This window comes from Leucoraja erinacea, unplaced genomic scaffold (assembly GCF_028641065.1).
Source record: "Leucoraja erinacea ecotype New England unplaced genomic scaffold, Leri_hhj_1 Leri_115S, whole genome shotgun sequence".
Classification (NCBI taxonomy): Eukaryota; Metazoa; Chordata; class Chondrichthyes; order Rajiformes; family Rajidae; genus Leucoraja; species Leucoraja erinaceus.
Window position 1 is genome coordinate 48,518 of NW_026575407.1, and position 16,483 is coordinate 65,000.

General features: G+C 48.9%; 1 protein-coding gene across 1 annotated transcript in view; it reads left to right on the forward strand.

Annotated features, from left to right (window-relative positions):
- LOC129715398 (glycogen phosphorylase, muscle form-like) overlaps window positions 1-16,483 on the forward strand; it is a 56,179-nt gene that overhangs the window by 14,594 nt on the left and 25,102 nt on the right. The window contains exons 2-4 of the mRNA XM_055665290.1: window positions 6,867-6,968; window positions 10,887-10,965; window positions 13,443-13,546. Coding sequence (XP_055521265.1) covers window positions 6,867-6,968; window positions 10,887-10,965; window positions 13,443-13,546 — 285 coding nt within the window. The remainder of the gene's footprint in view (window positions 1-6,866; window positions 6,969-10,886; window positions 10,966-13,442; window positions 13,547-16,483) is intronic.

Below are 16,483 nucleotides of genomic sequence, written 5' to 3' on the forward strand. Positions count from 1 at the left end.
AAAAAATCAAACTCGCGGTAAGCACGGAGAATGAACGTAGCGGGTACGTCGGAGCTCGGGGACGTCCCTTAGTGGCTCGTAAAGCAAACGGCAGGAACTCGGGAAGATTCGCTAACGGCAGGTAAGCTCGGGAAGACTCGTGAAGATTTTTCAACATGTTGAAAAATGTCCACGAGAGCCTCGAGTACCGACGAGTGGCCATTGCCGTAAATCTCCGAGTTCGAATCGGGGCAAACTCGGGGAGAGCTCTTGGAATGAACTCGTACCGTGGGACAGGGCTTTAAGGGTCTCGACCCAAAACGTCACCCAGTCCTTCTCTCCAGAGATGCTGCCAGCCCAGCTGAAACACTCCAGCATTTCGGTTCAACCTCCAAAGGCCCAACACCTTTCCTGGTAATGAGGGCGACCAGAACTGCACGGTGGCGCAGCGGTAGAGTTGCCGCCTTGGAGCGAATGCAGCGCCGGAGACCCGGGTTCGATTCTGACTACGGGTGCTGTCTGTACGGAGTTTGCACGTTCTCTCTGGGTTTTCTCCGAGATCTTCGGTTTCACCCCACACTCCAAAGACGTGTAGGTTTTAGGCAATAGACAATAGATGCAGGAATAGGCCATTCGGCCCTTCGAGCCAGCACCGTCATTCAATGTGATCATGGCTGATCATCCCCAATCAGTACCCCGTTCCTACCTTCCCCCCCATATTCCCTGACTCCGCTATCTTTAAGAGCTCTCTCTTGAAAGCATCCAGAGAACCGGCCTCCACCGCCCTCTGAGGCAGAGAATTCCACAGACTCACAACTCTCTGTGTGGAAAGGTTACACAAAAAAGCTGGAGAAACTCAGCGGGTGCAGCAGCATCTATGGAGCGAAGGAAATAGGCAACGTTTCGGCCCGAAACGTTGCCTATTTCCTTCGCTCCATAGATGCTGCTGCACCCGCTGAGTTTCTCCAGCTTTTTTGTGTAACCTTCGATTCTCCAGCATCTGCAGTTCCCTCTTAAACAAATCTCTGTGTGGAAGAGTAGGTTAATAGGCTTGGCATCAATGTAAAATCGATCCCCAGTGTGTGTGTGTGTGTGGATATCGTTAATGTGCGGGGATCGCTGGAGCCGAAGAGCTTGTTTCCGCGCTGTATCTCGAAACAAAATTAAACTAACGGGTGATTGGGTGGTAGGGGATCCTACAAAGAGCTTCAAAGACAAATGGAAATTTTCCATAGCAACGGTGCTTGGGATATAAACAATAGCTGCGGCTCCTAGGTTTCAAGTTGCCACCTCTCAAGCATGGCAAGCACCCCTCCTCCTTTGACTCTTAAGTGAGCAAATCCTGGTTAACAAAAGCAAAACGCTCCGAGCTGTCGGAAAACCAGCCCATGAAGGGAAGAAATGGCCATTAGGACACAACGACCTTCATCGGAGCTATGCACGGAAATTGCTGTCAAAACAAAACATGCAGGGGGGGAGGGGGGGACACAAGTTCTCGGTGGCTGAGCACACACTCGAGGCTTCGGCCGTGGGCCCTGTGGACGGTAGCATCGGGAGGTGACCTGGTTGGTGACCGACTCCCAACTCCAGCAACAGCAGCTTCGTCCAGGGGCTTGAATCAGCCTGGCCTTTCATTAGGGGGGGGGGGGGGAGGGGAGAGACGTGTGTCCCCCCTGTCCCCCCCCAGGATTTCCGCCCACGATTCGGAGCAGTATTAGGCTACTTGACCCTTCAAGAGCGTTCGAGGATAGATTTTGGGTGGTCACGTTGCACTTGTACAAGACGTTGGTGAGGCCGCATTCAGAGTATTGTGTTCAGTTCTGGGCACCGTGTTGTAGGAAAGATGTCGTCAAGCCTGAAAGGGTTTAGAGAAGATTTACGAGGATGTTGCCAGGACCTGGAGGGCAGGAGGATGAGGGGGTGATCTTACAGAGAGGTGTATAAGATCACGAGAGGAATAGATCGGGGAGTCTCTTGCCCAGAGTGGGGGAATCGAGGACCAGAGGACATGGGTTCAAGGTGAAGGGGAAAAGATTCAATAGGAATCTGAGGGGTAACTTTATCACACAAAGAGTGGTGGGTGTACGGAACGAGCTGCCAGAGGAGGTAGTTGAGGCTGGGACTATCCCAACGTTTAAGAAACAGTTAGACAGGTACATGGATAGGACAGGTTTGGAGAGATATGGACCAAACGCAGGCAGGTGGGACTAGTGTAGCTGGGGCATGTTGGCCGGTGTGGGCAAGTTGGGGGTGAGGGGCCTGTTTCCACACTGTATCACTCTTGTGTCTCTATTGTCATATTGCCCCGAAATGGAAGAATTAAATTTCATACCTGCAGCAGCACCACAGATATGCAACCAGTGTAGTCTGTAAACACCATATCTGCTCCGCCGTTCTCTCAGTCGGCACGGCGGTGGAGTTGCTGCCTTCACAGCGCCAGAGACCCGGGTTCGATCCTGACCACGGGCGCTGCCTGTACAGAGATTGCACCTTCTCCCTTTGACCTTGTGGGCTTTGTCCGGGTGCTCTAGTTTCCTCCCACGCTCCAAAGACGTGCAGGCTTGTAGATTAAATGGCTTCGGTCAAGAATGTAAAATGTCCCTAGTGTGTAGGATAGTACTAGTGTCTGGGGTGATCGTAAGTCGGGACGGACTCGGTGGGCCGAAGACCCTGTTTCCGCACTGTATCCCGAAATCACTAAATCTAAATCTCTAAAGCTGATTTAATTTTCCCTCGACTACATTCTCCCCGTAACCTTTGACGCCCTTACCAATCAAGAACCTATCAATCTCCACTTTAAAAATACCCGATGACTTGGCCCCCACAGCTGTCCTGTGATTTAGCAATGAATTCCACAGATTCACCACCCTCTGGCTAAAGAAATTCCTCCTCATCTACACTCTATAACGGAACGTCCTTTTATTCTGAGGCTGTGGCCTCTCGTCCTGGACTCTCCCACTAGTGGAAACATCCTCTCCACATCCACTCTACCCAGACCTTTCATTATACGATAGGTTTCAATAGGTATGAGAGAGAGTTGACGTGGATAAGCTTTTTCCATTGAGAGTAGGGAAGATTCAAACAAGAGGACATGATTTGAGAATTAAGGGACAAAGGTTTAGGGGCAACATGAGGGGGAACTTCTTTACTCAGAGAGTGGTAGCTGTGTGGAATGAGCTTCCAGAGCAAATGGTGAAGGCAGGTTTGTTTTTATAAGTTAAAAATAAATTGGATAGGTATATGGACGGGAAAGGAATGGAGGGTTATGGTCTGAGTGCAGGTAGATGGGACTAGGTGAGAGTAAGTGTTCGGCACGGACTAGAAGGGCCGAGATGGCCTGTTTCCGTGCTGTAATTGTTATATGGTTTTGTTATATGGTTTCAATGAGGTCCCCCCCCCTCATCCTTCTAATCTCCAGCGAGTACAGGCCCAAAGACATCAAAACACCCCTCGTACGTTAACCCAAACATCCCGGGGATTATTTTTGTAAACCTCCACTGGACTCTCAATAGACAATAGTGCAGGAGTAGGCTATTCGAGGCAGCATCGCCATTCAATGTGATCATGGCTGATCATTTTAATCACAGTTTAAGAATAAGGGGTAGGCCATTTAGAACGGAGATGAGGAAGAACTTTTTTCAGTTGTGAATCTGTGGAATTCTCTGCCTCAGATAGATAATAGGTGCAGGAGTAGGCCATTTGGTCCTTCGGCCAATGTGATCATGGCTGATCATCCCCAATCAGTTCCCCGTTCCTGCCTTCTCCCCATATCCCCTGACTCCGCTATCTTTAAGAGCTCTATCTAGCTCTCTCTTGAAAGTATCCAGAGAACCGGCCTCCACCGCTCTCTGAGGCAGAGAATTCCACAGACTCACAACTCTCTGTGTGAAAAAGTGTTTCCTCGTCTCCGTTCTAAATGGCCGACCCCTTATTCCTAAACTGTGTGGCCTCTGGTTCTGGGATCCCCCCAACATCGGGACCATGTTTCCTGCCTCTAGAGTGTCCAAACCCTTAATAATCTTATATGTTTCAATAACCTCTCATCCTTTGCCAACAACAGCACATCCTTCCTCAGATATGAGGCCCAAAATCGCTCACAGATATTCCCAATGTGGTCTGACTAGTCCCTTATAAAACCTCCGCATCACATCTTTGCTTTTATATTCTAGCGCTCTCGAAATAAATGTGTGGAAAAAGTTAATTTCGAGGGAAATTAATAGAAAATGAAAAGCGGAGACTGCAGATTTGCTTGGAGATTTTAATGCATAGCATGGAGAGATGGCTGCAGTTAAAACTGCTCACCAGTTCCCTGAATTCACAGCAGAATTAGCCGACAGTTATACCGTGCAGTAAACAACTTTTGTTCGATGCTACTCCACGAAAATATTCTATCAACTACATGGTCACCAATTATTTCATTAGCCATAACATACTTATCGCTTGTGTTAATCTTATTCAACAACAGGTGGTTAATGCAAGCCAAACACAATACATCTTGACATTATTCTATCTCACCTTTCAGGCAGCCCACGCCACTAACCCTCTCCAATCCGATCATAAGCCCCCCTCCCATTTACAGTAACGTTTCTATTCCACTTGGGGTAGGGGGCGCGGGTGGTCACAGAAGGCAAAACAAGCTTCGTTATCTCCTCTACTATTTCATATTCACAGTTACCACCCACCCTTCAGCACATTCCCAGACAGGAGGTAATACATCTAGTCCTTCTTTGCCGGTTCCCACGAACCTGGTCTGTACCTGGTCAAGCGAGAGCTGCCAATTGTCACATCCAAACACCCTTTCGTTACCTTGTTCAGTTCCAATCAAAATTAAGTTAATTGTATTGTATTCAAATTTATTGTCATTGTCTCAATTTGAGACAACGAAATGAATTCCCTTACAGGCAGTATCATAAATAAATAAATAAATGAATGAATGAATGGATGAATGAATGAATGGATGAATGAATGGATGAATGAATGAATGAATGAATGATTGAATGAATGGATGGATGAATGATAAATAATAAGATATATTAAAAATAAAATTGAAATTGAATTTAAAAAAAGCACAAACACAGAAAGTCCACGACACAACATAACATAAATGGCACCAAGGTGAGGAAGGCACCATAGTCCAGCCAGCCTCCCCTCCGTGTTTATCCGTGGTTGGGGCCTTCCGAGCACCCGCAGTCGCCGCCCCGGGTGGCCCGATGTTCAGCCCCTCACGCCGGGCTGGTGGAACGCCGACGCCAAACCCCGACGGTGAGAATCCTCCTCCTCAGCGGCCCGGCTTGGTGTGTGTGTTGGCTTGGTAATTGGCTTGGTGTATGTGTGTAAATTGTGTGGATGTGTGTGTGTGTGTGTAAGATAGTGTTAGTGTGCAGGGATGACTGGTCAACGCGGTGGACCGAAGGGCCTGTTTCCGCGATGTATCTTTAATGAATGAGTAAGCTTATTGGCCAAGTATTCACATACAAGGAATTTGCTTTGGTGCTCCGCCCGCAAGTGTCATGACAGACAGTGACAGTTAGGAATGACACATAAAATTATTAAAAATTAATAATAAAACATTATCGATTATGTGAATACCAGAACAAAAGGAGGCTACCGATTTTTGGTTATTTAGTAGAGCTACTACTCGTGGGGAAAAAAGGTGTTTTTATGTCAGGCTGTGGCAGCTTTGACAGTCCGGAGTCGCCTTCCAGAGGGAAGTGATTCAAAGAGTTTGTGGCCAGGGTGAGAGGGGTCAGAGACGATCTTGCCCGCTCGCTTCCTGGCCCTTGCAGTGCACAGTTCGTCAATGGAGGGAAGGTTGCAGCCGACAACCTTCTCAGCTGATCGGACGATTCGCAGCAGCCTCCAGGTGTCGTGCTTGGTGGCTGAGCCAAACCAGACCTTGATGGAGAAGGCGAGGACAGACTCTACGATGGCCGTGTAGAATTGGACCATCGTTGCCTGTGGCAGATTGTGTTTCCTCAGCTGCCGCAGGAAGTGCATCCTCTGTTGGGCCTTCTTGACTGTGGAGTCGGTGGTGGCAAATAAACTAAAATAGAATAGAATAGAATAGTTTCTTTATTGTCATTGTAACATGAACCATGTACAACGAAATTTAAAAATGTCAGCCAGTCAGTGCACCATTCAAACATTTCTAAAAGCTAACGATACATACAAGATAAAATATTAAAAGATAAACAACTAAAATAAATATCACGAAAATAGCACGCATAAACACCCAACCCTCCATCCTGCTGTCGATTTCACAGTGTACCACAGTCCCTTAGTCTGTATCTGTATCGCCCCTGCGTTCCAGCGGACTGTTCCAGCCGCTACGGTCAGGCAAACGCCTCCGTTGCCATGCAGTGAGAACGGAGAGGTTGAGAAGGAGTTTCTTCCCAGAGGCAATTCGGACTGTAAACGCCTTTCTCACCAGGGACTAACTGTACAGAACGTTTTTCCTTCTATTATTTATTATGTAAAATAATATGTGTGTTATGATTGTGTTTATAATTTGGTTGTTGGTTGTTTTGTTGTTCCGCGAGCATTGCCACTTTCATTTCACTGCACATCTCGTATGTGTATGTGACAAATAAACTTGACTTGACTTGACTTGACTTGACTTCCTTGGCGGCTGCATTTAGTGCTTTTATAGCAGTGGGGTAAAAACTGTTTTTTAGTCCTTGTAGATCTGTACCGTCTGCCTGACGGCAATAGTTCAAACAGGGAGTGGCCGGGGTGGGAAATGTCCTTTATGATACTCTGGGATTTTTTGATGCAGCGGGAACTGTGTAAGTCTTCCAAGGTAAGGAGGTCCCTGAATGTCCCTGAATCTAAAGGTGTACAATTGACTGTCTCCCTCTCCCTCTCCCCCTCTCCCTCTCTCCCTGCAGCGTATTTACTACCTGTCGCTGGAATTCTACATGGGCCGCACTCTACAGAATACAATGGTCAACCTGGGACTACAGGGAGCCTGTGATGAAGCCATCTATCAGGTAAGAGAGGTGATGTCAGTGAAGTGGCGCCTACTCGATAAATAATATTGTTAAACAAACTTTTTTTAAATTTTTCAAATGAAGCTGAAGAAGGGTCTCGACCCGAAACGTCACCCATTCCTTCTCTCCAGAGACGTTGCCTGTCCATATAAACCATATAACACAGAGATTGGTGAAGGGGTCACAGCTTAAGGATAAGGGGGAAATCCTTTAAAACCGAGATGAGAAGAACTTTTTTCACCCAGAGAGTGGTGAATCTCTGGAACTCCCTGCCACAGAGGGTAGTTGAGGCCACAGTTCATTGGCTATATTTAAGAGGGAGTTAGATGTGGCCCTTGTGGCTAAGGGGATCAGAGGGTATGGAGAGAAGGCAGGTACGGGATACTGAGTTAGATGATCAGCCATGATCACATTGAATGGCGGTGCAGGCTCGAAGGGCCGAATGGCCTACTCCTGCACCTAATTTCTATGTTTCTATAACCATATAACAATTACAGCACAGAAACAGGCCTTCTAGTCCGTGCCGAACACTTATTCTCCCCTACTCCCATCAGTTACTCCAGCTGTGTTACCTGCACTCAGACCATAACCCTCCATTCCTTTCCCGTCCATATACCTATCCAATTTATTTTTAAATGATAAAATCGAACCTGCCTCCACCACTTCCACTGGAAGCTCATTCCACACACGCCACCACTCTCTGAGTAAAGAAGTTCCCCCTCATGTTACCCTTAAACTTCTGTCCCTTAATTCTCAAGTCATGTCCTCTTGTTTGAATCTTCCCTACTCTCAATGGGAAAAGCTTATCCACGTCAACTCTGTCTATCCCTCTCATCATTTTAAAGACCTCTATCAAGTCCCCCCCTTAACCTTCTGCGCTCCAGAGAATAAAGACCTAACTTGTTCAACCTTTCTCTGTAACCTAGTTGCTGAAACCCAGGCAACATTCTAGTAAATCTCCTCTGTACTCTCTCGATTTTGTTGACATCCTTCCTATAATTAGGCGACCAACATTGTACACCATACTCTAGAATTGGCCTCACCAATGCCTTGTACAATTTTAACATTACATCCCAACTTCTATACTCAATGCTCTGATTTATAAAGGCCAGCACACCAAAAGCTTTCTTTACCACCCTATCTACATGAGATTCCAAAGTTACTCCAGCTGTGTTACTCCAGCTGTGTTACTCCAGCTGTGTTACTCCAGCTGTGTTACTCCAGCTGTGTTACTCCAGCTGTGTTACTCCAGCTGTGTTACTTACTCCAGCTGTGTTACTCCAGCTGTGTTACTCCAGCTGTGTTACTTACTCCAGCTGAGTTACTCCAGCTGAGTTACTCCAGCAATTTGTGTCTACCTTCGATTTTAACTTTGATGCTACATATCTCTATATTACTTCTTGTTCCATGTGGCGTGCACAGCCTAAAGTCGTTGGACAACTTGTTCTATTTGATCTTCCGTTTGTGCACGTCGAGTTGATTGCATTAGTCGAAACAGGGCGGACCACGTGAAGGTTGCAATCTTCCACCCCTCTATATTACTAAAACGATAGCTCTACAATTTTAAGGCCCACCTCACTCACCATTGTCCTGGGGTGTGCGGTCGTGAGTTTTGTTCAGATTGATGTTATATTTTAAAAGTTATTGACATTTTAAACTTTAATACGCCTAACAGTCTCGACCGAAACGTCACCCATTCCTCCTCTCCCCAGATGCTGCCTGGCCCGCTGAGGTACTCTGTGTGTCTATCAGCAAGAACCCATCTCTGCCTTAAAACATATCCACTGACTTGTGGCCTCCACTGCCTTCTGTGGCAAAGAATTCCACAGATTCACCACCCTCTAACTAAAGACATTTCTCGTCATCTCATTTCCTAAAAGAACGTCCTTTAATTCTGAAGCTGTGACCTCTAATCCTAGACTCTCCCACCAGTGGAAACATCCTCTCCACGTCCACTCTATCCAAGTCTTTCACTATTCGGTAAAGTTTCAATGAGGTCCCAACCCCCCCCCCCCCCTCCCCCGCTCATTCTTCTGAACTCAGCCATCACTCCCCTGGGTGAAATCGGAGATGGTTTGGGCCTTTGCACAGTGTACAGCGATTGAACAAGCTGGTTTACGAGTGCCTGTGACATTTTACTTTACAGTCTAACTCACGGGTCAAGAATCGGGCCCCAGCTGTTCCGGAACCTTCTCCCATTACGGACCGCCAACGCTCGGCCAGGCCTTGCTGTAACACGATGCTTAATCGCGCAGGAAACGTCACGGACCCTCAGTGAAGGCGTCCTCCATTTTAACCCTTCCGCCATTTTAATCCCTCAACGAACTTCTTCCATGGTTGGGCTGCAAATTCATCAGTCCCTCTCACTTCATAAGTGATAGGAGCAGAATTAGGCCATTCGGCCCATCAAGTCTACTCCGCCATTCAATCATGGCTGATCTGCCCCTCCCTCAGTGGAGGCCGGTTCTCTGGATACTTTCAAGAGCTAGATAGGGCTCTTAAAGAGAGAGTGGTGAATCTCTGGAACTCTCTGCCACAGAGGGTAGTTGAGGCCAGTTCATTGGCTATATTTAAGAGGGAGTTAGATGTGGCCCTTGTGGCTAAGGGGATCAGGGGGTATGGAGCCAAGGCAGGTACGGGATACTGAGTTGGATGATCAGCCATGATCATATTGAATGGCGGTGCAGGCTCGAAGGGCCGAATGGCCTACTCCTGCACCTAATTTCTATGTTTCTATATCCGAGTCTGGGGAGAAGGCAGGAACGGGGTACTGATTATGGATGATCAGCCATGATCACATTGAATGGCGGTGCTGGCTCGAAGGGCCGAATGGCCTACTCCTGCACCTAATTTCTATGTTTCTATATCCGAGTCTGGGGAGAAGGCAGGTACGGGTTACTGATTATGGATGATCAGCCACGATCACATTGAATAGTGGTGCTGGCTCGAAGGGCCGAATGGCCTACTCCTGCACCTATTGTCCTAACCCCATTCTCTTGCCTTCTCCCCATAACCCCTGACACCCGCACTAATCAAGAATCTCTTAGCATCTGCCTTAAAAATCTATCTCTGCCTTAAAAATATCCACCGACTTGGCCTCCACAGCCGTCTGTGGCAAATAATTCATACCACCCTCTGACTGAAGAAATTCCTCCTCATCTCCTTCCGAATGGAACGTCCTTTAATTCTGAGGCTGTGACCTCTAGTCCCGGACTCTCCCACTAGTGGAAACGTCCTCTCCACATCCACTCTATCCAGGACTTGCTCCAAGTCGCGGTGACAGACGCAAAAAGCTGGAGAATTTAGAAGATTGAGAGGGGATCTTATAGAAACTTACAAAATTCTTAAGGGGTTGGACAGGCTAGATGCAGGAAGATTGTTCCCGATGTTAGGGAAGTCCAGGACAAGGGGTCACAGCTTAAGGATAAGGGGGAAATCCTTTAAAACCGAGATGAGAAGAACATTTTTCACACACAGAGAGTGGTGAATCTCTGGAACTCTCTGCCATAGAGGTAGTCGAGGCCAGTTCATTGGCTATATTTAAGAGGGAGTTAGATGTGGCCCTTGTGGCTAAGGGGATCAGGGGGTATGGAGAGAAGGCAGGTACGGGATACTGAGTTGGATGATCAGCCATGATCATATTGAATGGCGGTGCAGGCTCGAAGGGCCGAATGGCCTACTCCTGCACCTAATTTCTAGTTTCTATGAGACCCTTCTTTGAGCCTGGACCCGAAATGTCACCCGTTTCTTCTCTCCAGAGACGCTGTCTGACCCGCTGAGTTACTCCAGCTTTTTGTGTCTTATTAGGTCTAAACCAGTATGTCCAGTTCCTTCCTACACACCCAACTAAAACTTGCACAACAGATGGCAAAAAAGGCTGCAGGCTCATTCCTTAATTATTTTTCTCTCTCCCCCTAGCTCGGGCTGGACATCGAGGAGCTGGAAGACATCGAGGAAGATGCCGGGCTCGGCAACGGAGGTCTGGGCAGGCTGGCCGGTGAGGAGAGCCCATCAGCTGATGAATGATAGGAGCAGAATCAGGCCATTCGGCCCTTCAGCTCAACTCCGCCACTTAATCATGGCTGACCTACCTTTCCCTCTCAACCCCATTCTCCTGCCTTCTCCCCATAAGCCCTGACGTCTGAAGAAGGGTTTCGGCCCGAAACGTTGCCTATTTCCTTCGCTCCATAGATGCTGCTGCACCCGCTGAGTTTCTCCAGCTTTTCTGTGTAGCCCTGACATCCTTACTAATAGAAACATAGAAACATAGAAATTAGGTGCAGGAGTAGGCCATTCGGCCCTTCGAGCCTGCACCGCCATTCAATATGATCATGGCTGATCATCCAACTCAGTCTCCCGTACCTGCCTTCTCTCCATACCCCCTGATCCCCTTAGCCACAAGGGCCACATCTAACTCCCTCTTAAATATAGCCAATGAACTGTGGCCTCGACTACCCTCTGCGGCAGAGAGTTCCAGATATTCACCACTCTCTGTGTGAAAAAAGTTCTTCTCATCTCGGTTTTAAAGGATTTCCCCCTTATCCTTAAGCTGTGACCCCTTGTCCTGGACTTCCCCAACATCGGGAAGTATAATAAAGTCCATCTCCGTCTTTAAAAAATATCCCACTGACTTGTGGCCTCCACAGACGTCTGTGGCAAAGAATTCCACAGATTCACCACCCTCCAACTAAAGAAATTCCTCTTCATCTCCTTTCTAAAGGAATCTCCAGGGTGGGAACCATAATCTTTGGTGGGAACACAACAGGGGTGGCTCCCCACACTCATACACCCCGGCACTCACTGTGAAGGACCCACTGACACAGGCCCCTGTCCCGTCACTGTGTGTGGGGGGGCGTCTAATCCTATCACTGGTGCTGCCTCACAGCGCCAGAGACCCGGGTTCGATCCGCACTACGGGTGCTGTCTGTGTGGAGTTTGCACGCTATCCCTGTGACCCGCGTGGGTTTTCTCCAGGTGCTCCGGTTTCCACCCACACTCCAAAGACGCACTGGTTTGTCGGCTAATTGGCTTCAGTACAATTGTAAACTGTGTGTGTAGGATATTTTTAGTGTACGGGGTTAGCGCTGGCCGGCAGGACTCGGTGTGCTGAATAGCGTTGCTAACTGTCCCCCGTATTAGCCGGGACATCCCATATATTGGGCTAAATTGGTTTGTCCCGTACGGGACCGCCATTGTCCCGTATTTGACCGCTACTACGCGGGTCGAGGGAACTGTCGTGTCGGAGCGCCACGTCCGGCCCCGCCTCACCCGTCCCGACGTAGTGCAGCAGCAGCAGCAGCAGCAGCGCCTCGCCCGTGGCCCCGTCGGTCTGTCGGCAGCCTGGCCAGCTGACCTTCGCTGACCGCCGACTCCACCACCACCCCCTCCTTCTCACGGCCGATCATTGGTTCACGAGTTGGACGGGGCGCCGGACTTTGCGCGCGACCCCCGGGGCCAAAACTCCTCAGCTGGCCCGCGCCGGCTGGGCTTTGTGTACAGTCCAGCGCCCGGGGCCAACTCATCATTCACCCAGACACGGCCCAGTCGGTCAACGAATTGCCGTCGGGAATTTGTCCCGTATTTGGGAGTGGGGAAAGTTGGCCACCCTAAGGGCCTGTTTCCCTGCTGTATCTCTGATCACAGACCCCTGTCCCGTCACTGTGTGTGGAGGGGAGGGGAAAGGTAGGCGGAGAGAGGAAGAGGGAAAGAGAGGAGCGGAGGGGGGTTTAGTTTGAGGTTTACCTGAAATCGGACAATTCAACGATCACACCATAGTGTTGTCAGCTACCCAAGTAGGGTACGAGGTGCTGCTCCTCCATGTTGCTTGTGGCCTCATGTTGGGGGAGTCCAGAACCAGGGGCCACACACACACAGTTTAAGAATAAGGGGTAAGCCATTTAGAACAGAGGCGAGGAAACACTTTTTTCCCACAGAGAGTGGTGAGTCTGTGGAATTCTCTGCCTCGGAGGGCGGTGGAGGCCGGTTCTCTGGATACTTTCAAGAGAGAGCTAGATAGGGCTCTTAAAGATAGCGGAGTCGGGGGTTAATTGTGTATTAACCAGCATCTGCTGTTCTCAGTTTGGTGCAGAGGTACAGGGCGGAATCAGGCCCACCGAGTCTACACCGACCCAGCGATCCCAGCACATTCACACTATCCTACACGCACGCAGGGGACAATGTACCTCTAACCGACAAATTAATGCCAATCTGGTTTCCAATCTGTGGGAGCAAACCCGAGCACCCAGAGAAAACCCACGGGGAGAACGTGCACACTCCGCACAGACAGCAGCCATAGTCTGGGTTCGAACCCGGGTCTCTGGCGCTGTGAGGCAGCGACTCTACCGCTACTCCACCGTGGTCTCCCTGGAGGGTGCGATTTGACGGCTGCTGCTTGCAAACTGATCAATGACAGCACCAGCTTCTCTGTGACAAAGGAAACAAAGATGGCTGACCCTGTGCTTCCCCAATCTCCAGCTTGCTTTCTGGACTCCATGGCGACACTTGGACTGGCTGCCTATGGTTACGGAATCCGGTATGAGTTTGGCATCTTCAACCAGAAGATCGCCAACGGCTGGCAGGTAAGCGGCTCCTTTCTTTTTGCCGACTGTCCGTTTCAACCTCACAGTCCGAGCTCTTGGCACATTGGCCTCCATCAGTCAGAGTATTGAGTATAGAAGATAGGCACAAAATGCTGGAGCAACTCAGCGGGACAGGCCGTATCTCCGGAGTCGAGGAATGGGTGACGTTTCGCCTTGAGACCCATCTTCAGACTTCTTCATTCTGAAGACCCTTCAGTCTGAAGAAGGTGCCAAAACATCACCCATTCCTTCTCTCCAGAGATGCTGCCCGTCCCGTTGAGTTACTCCAGCATTTTGTGTCTATCTTCGATTCAAACCAGCATCTGAGGAGCAAAGAGGGTTTTCTGAAATTGTACAGAGCACACCTGGAGTATTGTGTGCAGTTTTGGTCCCCTAATTTGACGAAGGACATTCTTGCTATTGAGGGAGTGCAGCATAGGTTTACAAGGTTGATTCCCGGGATGGCGGGACTGTCACATGCTGAGAGAATGGAGCGGCTGGGCTTGTATACTCTGGAGTTTAGAAGGATGAGAGGGAATCTTATTGAAACATATTAGATTGTAAGGGTTTGGACACGCTATAGAGGCAGGAAACATGCACCCGATGCTTGCAAACTGATCAATCACACGGGAGTCCAGAACCAGGGGCCATAGTTTAAGAATAAGGGGTAAGCTATTTAGAACGGAGACGAGGAAACACTTTTTCTCACAGAGAGTTGTGAGTCTGTGGAATTCTCTGCCACAGGGTGGTGGAGGCCGATTCTCTGGATACTTTCAAGAGAGAGCTAGATAGGGCTCTTAAAGATAGCGGAGTCAGGGGATATGGGGAGAAGGCAGGAACGGGGTACTGATTGTGGATGATCAGCCATGATCACATTGAATGGCGGTGCTGGCTCGAAGGGCCAAATGGCCTACTACAGGTATGTGTCTCACTGGGGCTCTGTTCAACTGCAGAAGGACCTCTTTGCTCCTATATTCGATTCCTCTTGTAATAAAAGCCAACATGCCATTCGCTTTCTTCACTGCCTGTTGTACCTGCATGCTTACTTTCATAGACTGATGTACAAAGACCCCCAGATCCCGTTGTACTTCCCCTTTTCCCAACTTGACGCCATTTAGATAGTAATCTGCCTTCCTGTTTTTGCTACCAAAGTGGATAACCTCACATTTATCCGCATTAAACTCCATCTGCCATGCATCTGCCCACTCCCCCAAACCGTCCAAGTCACCCTGCATTCTCATAGCATCCTCCTCACAGTTCACACTGCCACCCAGCTTTGTGTCAGCTGCAAATTTGCTAATGTTACTTTTAATCCCTTCATCCAAATCATTAATGTATATGTATATCCTGAAACCATTCCGTGGGCCAACTCGTCACCCTCCTGAGCCTTCTATGGACGTAGAGAAGTCTGAAAACCGCCTGGCCTGGTGCCCCTGAGCGTATTCATAGCACGCTGGTTAAGGTCAAACGGCAGCAGTGTGAACTCCAAGCGCCTAAAGGTCACGGCGGTAATCTTGGAAGCAACAGGTGGTGTTCCCCTCCTCCCCTCACCTCCGACCTTCTCTGTGCACAAGTCTGGATATTATGTTCATCACTCCACAAACCAACCTCCCTTCCAGTTTGAGAAGGAACTGCAGATGCCGAGGTCTAGTCGGAGGCTCAGAGGGGATAGAGCCTTCTCTGTTGCTGCTCCGGCACTCTGGAACACCCTGCCGTTGCACATCAGACAGGCCCCCTCTCTGTCCATCTTCAAATCCAGTGTTAAAACACATTTGTACTCCCTGGCTTTCGACCATGCCTGAGGCTTTGCTTCTGTTTGTGGTGTTTTTGATGTTTCTTTATTTTACATGTCTTTTCCTACTATTTCTTTTGATTGTTATTTTTGGTGTGTATTAACTTTTTTTTGTCAATGATTAGTGATGTACAGCACTTTGTTGCAGCTATGTTTGTTTTTAAAGTGCTCTATAAATGAAATTATTATTATTATAAATCGAAGGTAGTCAAAAAATGCTGGAGAAACACAGCACACAACACACAAACCCTAACCCTAATGCATTTCGTTGTCTCTGTACTGTACACTGACAATGACAATTAAAATTGAATCTGAATCTGAATCTGAATCTGAGCGGGTGAGGCAGCATCTATGGAGAGAAGGAATTGGCGACATTTCGGGTCGAGACCCTTCTTCAGACTGATGTCGGGGGGGGAAGGGGGGGGGGGAAGAAAGGAGGTAGGCGGAGGCACTTGTGGGACACCTGGGAAACATAGAAACAGAAAATAGGTGCAGGAGTGGGCCATTTGGCCCTTCGATATGATCATGGCTGAAAGGAGAGGGAAGGGCTATCTAAAATTGGAGAAGTCAATGTTCATACCGCTGGGGTGTAAACTTCCCAAGCAAAATATGAGGTGCTGCTCCGTCAATTTGTGCTGGGCCTCACTCTGGCCATGGAGGAGGCCCAGGACAGAAAGGTCAGAGTGAGAATGGGAGGGGGAGTTGGAGTGCTGACGGACTCCTCCCTTCCAGTTTTGTGTCTATTATCTTTGATTTAAACCAGCACCTGCGGTTCTTTCCTCCATGTTTTGTCTGCTAAACTACAAAATCTCCTCGGGGTGTGTCTACTTTGAAGATCTCCTCCTCCTCCTCCTCTCTGATGAGAATTCAGGAACATCCACTCTCACTGCCCCCCCTCTGTCATTCCTCCCGCCCTCCGACCTCAGCCTGAAGAAGGGTCTCGACCCGAAACGTCACCCATTCCTTCTCTCCAGAGAGGCTGCCCGTCCCGCTGAGTTACTCCAGCTTTTTGTGTCTACCTCCCATCCGTCGACTCCGTCTGCACATCAGGCCGCCTCGGCAAGCATAATCAAGCACCAGTCTCACACCCCCGGTCACTCCCTCTTCTCCCCTCTCCCGTCGGGCAAGAGGTACAGAAGTGTGGA